The 14,369-nt window shown below is 36.5% G+C and overlaps 1 protein-coding gene across 1 annotated transcript in view; it reads right to left on the reverse strand.

Moving 5' to 3' along the window:
- Positions 1–14,369, reverse strand: part of SEMA3A (semaphorin 3A) — a 205,294-nt gene that overhangs the window by 69,138 nt on the left and 121,787 nt on the right. The window contains exon 6 of the mRNA XM_028119393.2: positions 4,895–5,014. Within this exon, the coding sequence (XP_027975194.1) occupies positions 4,895–5,014 (120 nt within the window). The remainder of the gene's footprint in view (positions 1–4,894; positions 5,015–14,369) is intronic.

The raw sequence follows: 14,369 nt of genomic DNA on the forward strand, positions 1-14,369 counted from the left end.
ACTTAGTGCTCCTTATGAAAAGAAAAAGCATATTTAGTGAGGTTTATTAAATTTATCATCATCTGGAGAGTAGACTAATTTCATGCTGTATATTTTTTTTTTAAAAGATTACTTCTGGGGGGTATGCATTATATTTCAGTATGAAAATTTTTCTGGGCAATAGATCCCTGTGGGAAAAAACCTCAGATAACTATTCAGTTGTGTTTAGGTACAGATTGCTTTGAACTATTACACATCTATGTTTCAGGATAATTTCAGCAAAAATAACCAAAAATATTATCATATTTATTTGTGACTCTTTACATTGATGCCTCAGGATGTTTAATGAATACAGAGTATAATTCATAGGAGATGCAATTAGTTAAAAAAAAGACAGTATTCCTGTTGCTCCTTCATACGCTATGAAAACCAAGAGGACATTTATGGTTGCTGTTGTTAGTTTTAACTGAATGGTAACTCAACTTCTATGATACTCATCTGTTCATATAACCATAAAATAAGGCATCCTGAGGGCTTTTTCTCCCAAGGTCGGCAAAATAATATTGACGTACTTAAGCCAGAGAAATAATTCAGACTGGCATCATTAAGAAGTCTGACATTATGCAAAGCTAGATAATTCATTTTACTTATAAAAATTTCCAACTGGATACTCTGGCAGTTTATGCCTTTGAAGATGGTAGAATTAAAATAGAGCACCAAAAGACTTGTATAAGTGATTTCAGATTATGTACTATGCACTATTAATTTGTGCTCTCATAGATTATTTGTGGTCACATTGCTTGGTTCTATTTTCAAAAAAATGTCTTGTGGAGAAACTTGAATCTTTAGAGAACATGAAATATCCTAGTACATGACCGCAGAGGAAGCTATGCTGATTCCAACGAGGGCAAGCCATCCTGGTATGAGTGTTACAAGTGAGAGGAAGTGGAATGATGACTTGCATACCATTTCAATTACAGAAAAAAGCAAGTGGGTTGGTCTATCCACAGGCACGATCCTTTTAGGAAATTCCACTAAAAGAAAACAGGTCTTCCTGAAATGAGTGGGAAGGCCTCACACTCTGGGCACTGTAATTAGGTCTGTTTGTGTTCACTGGGCCTTGGCTCTCTCAAGGTTCCATGTGGTTTTATATATTAAACCTGACTCTGACTGCCCTTTCACCCTGACTCAAATATAATCACTCACAGAATGAGTCTGACAAAGCTTCCTAACCATGCTCCACCCAATGGAAGTGGGATAGAGGATACAGAGAAAATTCACAATTATTAAGTGCTTACTATATGCCAGTCATTCATTTAGCACTTTTTACACCATTATTATGTGGTCAGTTTTCTACAAGAGGTAACTAGTATTATAATCCCATTAAAAGTAAAGTCAAGTCTTCCATATCACATTGCATCCCAGCATTAGTCCAAGACATAAATAATATTGGAAATAGTGTCCATCAAAAAGAAAAATAAATGTAGGTTAGCCATCCATCTGCTCTAATGAATGGCTACCACATATAAAAACTAAGTAGTAGTATTTACATACTAAATGTTAAGAAATCATTATTATAACAGAAGCATAAACTTATTTTTTCCTTACTATGAATATACAGAGAACAACTGTACCTAATTTTCACAGTTAGTAAGCTGAAATTGGAATTGAAGTTTAAATGAAGTTAAAATGATATAATATTGAGAGAATTTATAATGCACAAGAAAAACAGCGAATTTGGGCACATCATGTCAAACACATACGAGCACATTTTCTGAAATCAAAAGATGTTCTAACACCTAGTAACCTTAACCTTCAGGCTAATTTAAAAAATTCTTTTTTAAAAAGCAGTTATGTAAAAGTCAATAGATTCCATCTCTCTTCTGTTTCTTCATCTAAAATTGTTACTCATTCCTAATTTTTTCTGTTAAAATGAAACTAAAGTTGAACATTGACTGATGTAAATTTTAGTGATTATGAAAATAGTGAAATTCCATGAAAAATATCAAGATATTTTAAGATCTAATTCTAGGCATTTGTTTTTGTTTTTTTCTTTAGCAGGAATAAAAATTAAAAGTCACCTAAAATAGGCCAACTGATTCATCCAAAATAACTGAACAGGTTTGAACTGATTTGAGAAAAGTAACTCCTGTGCCAAAATTAATTTTAATAGCCCCAAAGACCTTTCAAAAGTACACTGCAAGTATTTATTACCTCTGGCAGCACAAATGATTGTGTAGTCTATGCTGATGCCTCAAACTCATTTATTTTACGCATGAATATGTAAACATTATGTTTCCAATTTTATTCTGGAATGGCATTTAATTTCAAGAGGCTTGCAATTCACACAGTCCCTTGGTTCTATCTCAAATGTGTCTGCATCCTCCATGTTGCAGCAGTACTGGTTTCTGCACCCTGTCAAATGTAACCTTTGTGCTAATTTGGTAAAATCAGTTCTCACGTTTAGTGCTGAGAGACTGATAACTGAATTCTCAAATGAACTACACATTTGCAAGATGAAGTACAGAGCTGTGGACAATGACTGCTTTCCCACAGTGTAAATTCTTCAGACTCAGCTGTCAACATGTAAGTGTGCAACACAAAAGCAGCTTTAACTTGATGACTTTTTTCCTCCAAGGCCATAAAAATGAAATGGATACTATACTCTCCTTTATGTTATTCCATCTTCTTGGATTTTCTTTTGCATGGACAGGGAAAGCCTGCATGCCCTTTAGAGTTCTTAGTAGATAGAAGTCTCCTTCTTGCTGAATAAAAAACATTTTTCCTTCCTACATAAATATTTCAGTTTAAGAATAGACCAGATAACAATTTTGAAAGAGTTTTTTCCCCACTAATTTTGACTCCACACAAAGTTTAATAATTGACAGTGGATATTCTAAAATTGTTCTCTGGGATTTTGTTGGAATTTGGCTCTTTTATAGTTTTGCACACATGGTCTTATGGTGATCTCAGCATCTTTTTTTTCCCTTGCTGAATCCTCTGATTTTTCATATGGTCACCCACTATTCCTCCTGAAACCCCTAGCATGGATATTTGATTCTATGTCCAGACCCTTTTGATTACAACAGTGTTTGTACTCAATTATGAATGATCTTAGGCATCATCTGCATTTATGATACAAACAATGGGGAAGTGATGTCAAACTTACTGGAAACTTGGCAGGGCAAGAAATGAGGGAAGCTAAGAGAAGTGACACTTTAAAGAGAAAGGGCTATTTAATAGTGAGAAATATTGCAAGAGATAGCATCCAAATGGACAGACTGATTGAAAGGTATAGAAAGTTATTAGTGGCCTTAGGAAGAAGCAGCTCCCTGGGTTCAAACTCAGGTTTAAGGTGGCTAACAGTGGTGAAAATGTTGAGGAAACAAGATCCTAACCAGACTATGGACTTAGACACACAGGGACTTTACATCATACCAGGATTAAAGGAAGAATTTGGATAGAACAGACGAGCAAGTTTTCAGGTCAGAGGGAAGAAATCAGGGAAGGAGAGAGAAAGACAGCAAAACAAATGTACATTGGGTAAATTTATGAAAAAATCATCAATACAATTAAGAGCAAAGACAGTGTGGAAGGTAAGAGGCACACCATTCATACTAATACATAAAAAATAATAGGATGATCAGAAATGCTACAGGGAAGAGATGCTGACTGAGGTAATTTGAGGTATGTTTTATGTTTTGAATAGTCACTTTAAAGTATGAGATATATCAGAACAAAAATTATCACAGACAACTCTCATGGTCTCCTGAAGTTTCAGTGAAATTCACAGAAGTGTGATTTTTCTCTAATAAACCAATGAGAGAGGTGATAAAAGGAATTTTGGGTACCCCAAAAGGGCAGGAAAAATAGGTGCGGTAGAAATTCAAAGAATGAGATATTCAAACATCTTACTGAGAACACAGATGGACTATAACCCATGCGCTCCATAGGTTCATGGAGCTCATCCATGAACTCTAGGAAACCAGGAAGAAGTTCATGGATGGGAGATTAAGGTCTGGGCAGCTTTATTTTATAAGACTGAAGACAGATATACATGGAGATAGTTATTTAATAATAAAAAACATGATAATATTGTGGGGGCCATCACAAAAATCTGTGATAAATGTGAAAGTGAATAATAAAAAAAAAACTCTACAGAGAAGAATAGATTAGGATTATTTAGTTCAAAATATGAATAAAAATGTCATTTATTTATTTATTTTAGGCATACACATTTTGAACATTTTCTCCTCTATTAAATTTACTTATATACTAAAAAAATCTAAAAAACTTGATCAAGTTCAAGTCAGTGCCTGAAGTTCAAGAAACTGTGTTCTTGTTACAAATCTTCCACTACTGGGTTAGAGATAATCTTAGATAAAACATTAGTCTTAATTTTCTCACCTATACAAACTGAGAGAAGATATTAGGAAGATTAAAAGAGAATCAAAGGAAATAAAAGTTCTCTGAAATTCTGAAAACACTTTCGATGTAATGTTATTAGCATTACAATTTGTTTAAACGCTCAAGAACGTGTATGATGCTCTCAGGGCAGTATGAGAGGTGTGGAGGAAAACAACACATCACGAGATTTGTTGTGGTGTCTAGGTAAGACAAGACTGCTAAGTCATCTTATCTGTTTCCACTGCCTCCTTTCCGCAGCTCCAGCCCAGATCTCTTTCTTTACACAGTTCACTACTGAGAAACTTCAATTTTGGCACGGAGCAACTATTTTCCTGAATTTTTAATCTCGCTTTTCTCTTCTTCCCCTATTTTCTCACACCCACAGTGATGAAGTCACCACCATGAGTTTAACTGCACACTAAATCTCAAGTCACAGGAAAGTTCTCCACTGACAAGTACAGTTACCCATGTTACATAACATGCCTGGGCTCTGGCCCCCACCACCTACCATTGAGCCACCTGGAATCATGCTGCTCCGTCCTAATTGGGTGGTGGTGCCCGAGAGTTCTGAAGATTGCAAAATCTCGCCCCATAAAATCAGCCGCAGTCCCGGAGTATAATTCTCCATCTGTGTTGTGACAAAATAAAACCACATATGCATCCTTTAATTCAATTAAGGAAAGAAAAACAAAACACACAAAAGTTTCATGTAAAGACCCTGCTAAAAAGAAAAGAGAAATGCTCTCTGCATCATTAGGCAGTTACTTATTTTTATCCTATGTCTTTGTTGAAATGAGTATTTTAGTAAATGATGACTCACTGACTAAGTATCTGACTCCTCATTAAGTAGGAACTTCTAAAAATGGAGTAAAATATGGTTCAGGGGACATTACTAAAACATAACATTTATTCTTTTCTACTATGACATGAGAAAAAAGGAAAAAACGCATACTATATTCATCACTTTTTTTCAAAGATTTTATTTATTTATTCATAGAGACATTTATTCAAGAGACAGAGAGAGAGAGGCAGAGGGAGAAGCAGGCTCCCCACTAAGCAGGGAGCCCGATGCGGGACTCGATCCCAGGACCCTGGGATCATGACCTGAGCCAAAGGCAGATGTTTAACCATCTGAGCCACCCAGGTGCCCATCACATTTTTGTATGTGTAAAGCAACTGCACTTCTAAATCCTTATTTATTAGGGTAAGATACCACCATGAAATATTGCTTATAGTTCTTATTTTAATAGAAATGAAAATTTCAATATATTTCCTTTTTAGTGATAACTGAATGAATAAGATTTTGCAATACGTTAGAAAGGACGAATATTTTCCTCCTCAAAATTGTTTTCTTGCTTTTTATTTTTGAATATATCAAGTGGGAGAAGTGTTCTAACTTAGTATAAGTTATCACATAGTCTAAAAACAAGTTTGTCACGTAGTCTCAGATATAAAAGAAGTATGTCTGGCACCTGGCTGGCTCAGTCAGAAGAGCATATGACTCTTGATTTCAGGGTCATGAGTTCAAGCCCCAGTGTTGGGTGTAGAGACTTTACTTAAATAAATACAATAAAAAAAAATTTAAAAGAAAGTGTGAACAGGAGGAAATTTTGACTGACACAGTTCAAGATTCTGTTGTGTTTTTTGACTCATAATATTTACTGAATAACATTCTGTGTTTGTTGGGCAGCTAGACAGTGGCTTGACAATTTCAAGTGATCTCATTTAGTTCTGTCAACAACCCCATGATGTAAATGTTATCCCTATTTTCCAGTTCAAGAAACCCAAGGCTGCTCAGCTAATGCCTAGGAAAGTAAGGATGAAAGTTCAAACTCAGGCCTGTTTCATCCCAGTCCTTTCACATTAAACCCTACCAGCTTTTAATAAACTGAAGGTTGTAAAAATTGTATTTTCTTTCCTTAAAACAGAAAGCACCTCCCATTATTTCATCCAGGAAACACATTATTGCCTGCTTACCTCTAGTGAATTATCAGCAAAATGAAACAACAAAAAAATATAAAATTTTCTTTAAATAATCTACCATAATTATAGTACACTTAATATTATCTTGTTGATCATTTGAATAAGTTAATGTTTCTGCATTCACTGGTTTGAAAAATAATCACAAAATAAGAGTAAATTAGAACTTAAACATTTGTATAACACTAACATTTCCAAAGGATTTTCATATTTATTAAATAAACTGAAAAAACTTCCTGTGCATCTTCAAGTATAAATGCCTTTGGGGAAATCTTGTTAATCTGATTTCTCATGTGATATTCTTTGTTCACACTCTCAATTCTCACTTACAGATAAAGGCTTTATAATGAAAACAGATGTTCTCAGTGGTCCAACTCAAATCAATTCCTTTGGTAGAACCTGTGGTTCTCTGATAGGTCTGAATGCACCCACCTTTGGAGAACATCCAAGGCAATGGAGAAGAGCTAAGCAGAGTAAATCACTGCACAACTCCAAGGTTTAGCTTGAAATATTAATAAAAAGATAACTTTTCTTACAGATGAGTTTTAAGATAGTGATCATTTATTTTGGATTGTTGTGAATCAAGACAAGTAAAAATGACAGTCTGACAGTATATTAAGTACAAATTACTAGGTAAGTGAATGGTACTCTATTACGTTCAAAATTGTCTATATGGTATCTCTGGGATTCAAAAGCATCCTGTGTTCTCTTCACCTAATTAAATATCAAGTTCAAATCTGACCTGCTCTCATCAGAATATGCTGCATTAATATTTTATCTGCCCACAAGGTAAAAAAATAAACCTATTCTAAAAGCACAAAAATGCTATGAATAAGCTATCTATAAGTTTCAAAGATGCTCTGAAATATGTAAATGCCTACTGTCTCCTTAATTTTAACTTATTTTCAATCACTATAACACTTTTATTAAGATTGATATTTTATCTTTTTACAAATAATTTATAAATAGATGTAATGGATTTTTAAACTTCAGGTAAATTATTTTTTTGACCTGTGTGACTAAGAGGGCATTAGTTAAAAATGTGTTGTAAAAGTAGCCTAAAATGTTCATATTAATTTCAAATATTTTAATGTTGCCACACCTGCCATAGGATGCCTTGTGTCCTCTTTAGCTCGGAAAATCAAAAGTATTAAATTATTAGTTGAACCTCATTGCCCTCTCAACCACATGTTAGGTTATGAAAATCAGGAAAGGTGAAAAGAGAACCATGAAAAAGAGAAAAACTGAACAATTTCATATCAGAGTGTAGTCAGATAGAACATGCCCAACAGGAGGTATAATCAAGAAATGGAAGAGTAAAGAATGGCATAATATTATTTTTTTTTACATCTCCATGACTTATTTTACTATATAACTGGAAATTAGTAGATTTAGTCCCTTTCCCTATTTCACCCAATCATTTTTGGGTTTTTTTTTGGCTTGCTTTAGTGTGAGTAAAATCCATAATTACATTCACTATTACATGTAAACTCTATTCAGGGGAGAGCTGAAGTAACAAAACACCACCAAAAGAAACCATTATTTGGATATGTATAGGTATTTGTTTCTCTTATTAATTTATATACTTGTTTTATAACTTACATTTTTTATCCACTCCCACATAAGCAAGGCAAAAATATAAATGAAGGCAAAGGCAGAAAGACTGATACTGTTTTTCTTTTGACAACAGATAAGTAGGTAGAGAAAGCAGAGAGTTCTTCAGTAGGAGAGCTATTGATCAATTTATTACTGAAAACAGAATTAAAGAGCTGACTTAGACACCAAAGGAAGTTTGCAGTTCAGGCACCGGTTGCCTCTAGACATAGGAAATTCCCTCCCACCTGAATATTATTTTTAGCAAGAGCCAACGTGATTTTAGTGAGCTATAAGGGCACCAGACGATTAAGTGGTCAGGAAGGGTACATTCTCATATTGTCAATGCACAACACCAGTAACTGTTTTTTATATGGGCCTTAAATCAGATCTTCTGCTGAGATGAGATGTCTATAGGATTCTTATCAGGGATGAATGCTCCACAGAAACTGTAGGACGTATTTATTATTTCACCCAAATGCATAGGTGATACTTTTGCATTGTCATAAGCAAATAAGTAACAGTCAACTTAGAATATATTTTATTTAATATACTTGTGCATTTCCACCATGGATTAAAGACTCAGTACATTCTGTGGCTATATAAAATGATCTACTGATAAGGGAGTATAAGAAATTTACTATATCTCAGTTGGCTTATTTTTGGAGAACATGTTTAACCAAAAAGTCTACTTGCCAAACTTCTCTTGTAGTTTCTAGGTCATTTATGAAGTTATCAAATTATATGTTGATTCTTGGGCATAGTGCTAATTTTCCAGTTTTCTGACCCTTAATATAAGTCTTCTTGAAAATCTGAAATAGTGTATTAGGTAAATGTTATCCTACAATGATTCAAATAGCATTGTGGTTAAAATGCATACTTTTAGGTTTTCCATATGTACTAAGCTACTAGCAAAAGAAAATACATTTGTCCAATTTTATTAAATTGATGGTACAATAAATATAGTCAAGGAATTGTTATATACATCAAAAAGTGGTTGTGGATACTCTGTCCAACAAAGTTTTTAGTCTCTCTACAAAAGACACCATAGAGCAACTTTGATGTCTCAAAAATAATACACCAGACTAAGAAAAATTAGTGCTGACAGATGTAACTAACAATCTAAAAATTGTCAAATATGAAAGTTGTTATTCGAGTACTCTGCCATTCTTTCCTAACTGTAAGATTTCCAAACTGTCTCTATGGAAAACATTTTTTACTGAGATGAACAAAATGTTTAGTGAACTGCATTTCCACCACGGCAGAATTACCTGAGAAGTATGTGTTAAAAACAAAAGTTCATATGTACTTCTGCACTTTATGTTCACAGCTCAAAATGAAGTAAAAATGTGGCTTAGATCAGTTAATGTATTGGATTACAATTCCCAAGAAGGGTGTGGTGAGAAGTAGAAGGTGAAAAAAACGTTTCCTGATGAAATCACACCATTACTAACACAGGTGTAACGTGTGACATGGATGTTGAGCAAAAATCAAACAAACCTAAGGACAAGCCATTATGTTGTTAACACCTTAAGTAAATTCCACTCACAGAGTAGCAGAGTAACTAGAAACAGGAAAAATGAATTTATGTCTCTCTCTTGCACACAGATTACACACACACACACACACACACACAAACGCACACACTCAGGGCATGGATGAAATCCATTTCTTGATAATGGAAGGGTAAGGGAATAATTTTACATTTTTACATCTATTGAGCATCTCCTCTGTGCCAATAAATATAATACGCTAGCTGGGGTGGAGCAAGATGGCAGAGGAATAGGAAACCTGGATTTCATCTGCTCTCAGGAATTCAGCTGGATAGGGATCAAACCATTTGGAACACCTACGAACTCAACAGGAGATGGAAGAAAAGAATAGCAACAACTCTCTGAACAGAAAAGTGACCACTTACTGGAAGGTAGGACGTGCGGAGAAGTGAATATGAGGCGATATTCGGGAGGATAGGATAGACGGCGGGGAGGGGGCCACCGTCGGCCGCTTCTGGCAAGTGCTAGAGCCGTGGAGCACAAAATCGGAACTTTTAGAAGTCGGCTCCGCTGAGGGACCTCGCTCCAGTGGCTAAGCGGGGGGTGGAACCCTCGTGGAACAGTGTGGTCTCAGGACCCTCAGGGTCACAGAAAGACCAGGGGTGCCTGAGTGCGGCGGAGCTCCCAGGTATCGGAGCGGGGAAGCCGGCTGCAGAGACGGAGCCAAGGCGCGGGCTCTCAGCTCGGGGTTGCCATAAACTGTGATCCGCAGCACAGTTGGGCCACTGCTCCTCCAGCAGGGACCCAACAAGCGGCAGATCCGGGGAGACTCCCCTTCCTCCGCTGGGAGGAGCGGCGCGGGAGCACACCCCGGGGATCTGCTGGGTTTGGAGACTCCACACGGGGTCGGGAGCCAGAGATAGAAACGCTCGGTCACAGGCTGGGAGAGCACGGACTGCGGCCGGAGACCGGGGAGACGGGAGTGACTGCTTTTCTCTGGGGGTGCACTGAGGAGCAGGGCCCAAGCTCTGGGCTCCTCTGGGCGGAGATTGGGAGGCTGCCATTTGCACTCTCATCCTCCAAAGCTGTTCCAGAAGCTTGCAGGGAACAGAATCTCCCCAGAGCAAACCCAAGCAGGTTACTTAGCCCAGAACGGCAGGGTGGGGGGGCAATTCCGCCTCCGGCAAAGACATTTGGGAACCATGGCAACAGGGCCCTCCCCCGGAAGATCAGCAAGAACAGCCAGCCAAGACCAAGTTTACCAATCAATGAGATCGGCAGAACTCCAGCACTAGGGGAATACTGCACAGAGAATTCATGGCTTTTTTACCATGATTCTTTAGTCTTTCAAAGTAAATTTTTTAAACTGTCTTTTTCTTTTTTTTTGAATTCTTCTTTTTTCCCATTTTCAACCCACATCTTATCAATCTCTTTTTTTAAAAAAAATTTTATTTTTCATTTTTAGAGTCATATTATATCCCTTCAGAGTAGTTACCCTTATTTTTGGCATATATATACAAGTTGTTCTCTCTTTAAAATTTTGAGATACAGTTTCTTCTAAGAGATCAAAATATACCCAAAATATACCCTAAGAGATCAAAATATACCCCAAAGTGTATGGCTTTGTTCTAGTCTCCTGCCTGATTACATTCTCTCCCCTTTTTTTAAACCTCTTCTTTCTTTTTTCAAACAACCCCTTATCAATTCCTTTTATAAATTTTTTTATAATTTTCATCTTTACAGTCATATTCCATCCCTTCATCGTATCAACCCTTATTTTTGTACATATATAAGTTTTTCTTTCTTTAAAATTTTGGGAGGCACTTTCTTCTAACAGACCAAAACACACCCAAAATCTAGTGTGTGGCACTGATCTATGCACCAGCCTGATCATATGTGATCATATTCTGTTTTTTTTGTTTTGTTTTGTTCTGTTTTTGTTTGTTTTTCTCTTTTTCTTTTTTTTTCTTTTTCTTTTTTCTTTCTTTCCCTTTCTTTTCCCCCAGTTTCAGGTCTTTTCTGATTTGTTGAGAGTATATTTTCTGGGGACGTTGTTACCCTGGTAGCATTTTGTTCTCTCATTCATCTATTCTCCTCTGGACAAAATGACAAGATGGAAAAAATCACCTCAACAAAAAGAACAAGAGGTAGTACCGACTGCCGGGGACCTACTCAATATGGACATTAGTACGATGTTGGACCTACAGTTCAGAATTATGATTTTAAAGATACTAGCTGGATTTGAAAAAAGCATGGAAATTATTAGAGAAACCCTTTCTGGAGAAATAAAAGAACTAAAATCTAACCAAGTCGAAATCAAAAAGGCTATTAATGAGGTGCAATAAAAAATGGGGCTGCTAACTGCTAGGATAAATAAGGCAGAAGAGAAAATCAGTGATGTAGAAGACCAAATGATGGAAAATAAAGACGCTGAGAAAAAGAGAGATAAACAATTACTGGATAACAAGGGCAGAACTCGAGAGATAAGCGATACGATAAGACAAAACAACATTGGAATAATTGGGATCTCAGCAGAAGAAGAAAGAAAGAGAGGGGGAGAAGGTATATTGGAGCAAATTATAGCAGAAAACTTCCCTAATTTGCAAAAGGAGACAGGCATCAAAATCCAGGAGGCACAGAGAACCCCTCTCAAATCCAATAAATAGGTCAACACCCCGACATCTAATAGTAAAACTTAAGAGTCTCAGAGACAAAGAGAAAATCCTGAAAGCAGCTTGGGACAAGAGATCTGTAACCTACAATGGTAGAAACATTAGACTGGCAACAGACCTATCCACAGAGACCTGGCAGGCCAGAAAGGACTGGCATGAGATCTTCAGAGCACTAAACGAGAAAAATATGCAGCCAAGAATACTATATCCAGCTAGGCTGTCATTGAAAATTGAAGGAGAGATAAAAAGCTTCCAGGACCAACAAAAACTAAAGGAATTTGCAAACACGAAACCAGCCCTCCAAGAAATATTGAAAGGGGTCCTCTAAGCAAAGAGAGAGCCTAAAAGCAACATAGACCAAAAAGGAACACAGACAATATACAGTAACAGTCACCTTACAGGCAATACAATGGCCCCACATTCATATCTTTCAATACTTACCCTGAATGTAAATGGGCTAAATGCCCCAATCAAAAGACACAGGCTATCAGATTGGATTAAAAAACAAGACCCATCGAAATGATGTCTGCAGGAGACTCATTTTAGACCCAAAGACACCCCCACATTGAAAGTGAGGGGATGGAAAACGATTTACCATGCTAATGGACACCAAAAGAAAGCTGGGGTGGCAATCCTTAGACAAATTAGATTTTAAACCAAAGACTGTAATAAGAGATGAGGAAGGACACTATATCCCACTTAAAGGGTCTATCCAACAAGAAGATCTAACAATTGTAAATATCTATGCCCCTAACATGGGAGCAGCCAATTATATAAGGCAATTAATAACAAAAGCAAAGAAACACATTGACAACAATACAATAATAGTGGGGGACTTTTAACACCCCCCTGACTGAAATGGACAGATCATCCAAGCAAAAGATCAACAAGGAAATAAAGACTTTAAATGACACACTGGACCAAATGGACTTCACAGACATATTCAGAACGTTCCATCCCAAAGCAATGGAATACACATTCTTCTCTAGTTCCCATGGAACATTCTCCAGAAAAGATCACATCTTAGGTCACAAATGAGGTCTTAACCAGTACCAATAGATGGGGATTATTCCCTGCATATTTTCAGACCACAGTGCTTTGAAACTAGAACTCAATCACAAGAGGAAAGTCGGAAAGAACTCAAATACATTGAGGTAGCTAAAGAGCATCCTATTAAAGAATGAATGGGTCAACCAGGATATTAAAGAAGAATTAAAAAAATTCATGGAAACTAATGAAAATGAAAACACAACTGTTCAAAATCTTTGGGATACAGCAAAGGCAGTCCTAAGAGGAAAGTATATAGCAATACAAGCCTTTTTCAAGAAACAAGAAAGGTCTCAAGTACACAACCTAACCCTACACCTAAAGCAGCTAGAGAAAAAAACAGCAAATAAAGCCTAAACCCAGCAGGAGAAGAGAAATAATAAAGATCAGAGCAGAAATCAATGAAATAGAAACCAAAAGAACAGTAGAACAGACCAACAAAACTAGGAGCTGGTTCTTTGAAAGAATTAACAAGATTGATAAACCCCTGGCCAGACTTATCCAAAAGAAAAGAGAAATGACCCAAATCAACAAAATCAACAAAAACAAAAGAAATAGGAACAATTAGAAGAACATATTATGAGCAACCATATGCCAGCAAATTAGATAACCTGGAAGAAATGGATGCATTCCTAGAGATGTATCAACTACCAAAACTGAACCATGAAGAAACCTGAACAGACCTATAACCACTAAGGAAATTGAAGCAGCCATCAAAAATCTCCCAACAAACAAAAGCCCAGGGCCAGATGGTTTCCCAGGGGAATTCTACCAAACATTAAAGAAGAATTAATACCTATTCTCCTGAAACTGTTCCAAAAAATAGAAATGAAAGGAAAACTTCCAAAATCATTTTATGAGGCCACCATTACCTTGATCCCAAAACCAAAGACTCCATCAAAAAGGAGAATTACAGACCAATATCCTTGATGAACATGGATGCAAAAATTCTCACCAAAATACTAGGCAATAGGATCCAACAGTACATTAAAAGGATTATTCACCACGACCAAGTGGGATTTATCCCTGGCCTGCAAGGTTGGTTCAACATTCACAAATCAATCAACGTGATACAATACATTAACAAAAGAAAGAACAAGAATCATATGATCCTCTCAATAGATGCAGAAAAAGCATTTGACAAAGTACAGCATCCTTTCTTGATCAAAACTCTTCAGAGTATAGGGATAAAGGGTAC

Source organism: Eumetopias jubatus, unplaced genomic scaffold (genome assembly GCF_037043125.1).
Source record: "Eumetopias jubatus isolate StellerSeaLion01/CBP00866 unplaced genomic scaffold, mEumJub1_p1.0 scaffold_14, whole genome shotgun sequence".
NCBI classification, from domain to species: Eukaryota; Metazoa; Chordata; class Mammalia; order Carnivora; family Otariidae; genus Eumetopias; species Eumetopias jubatus.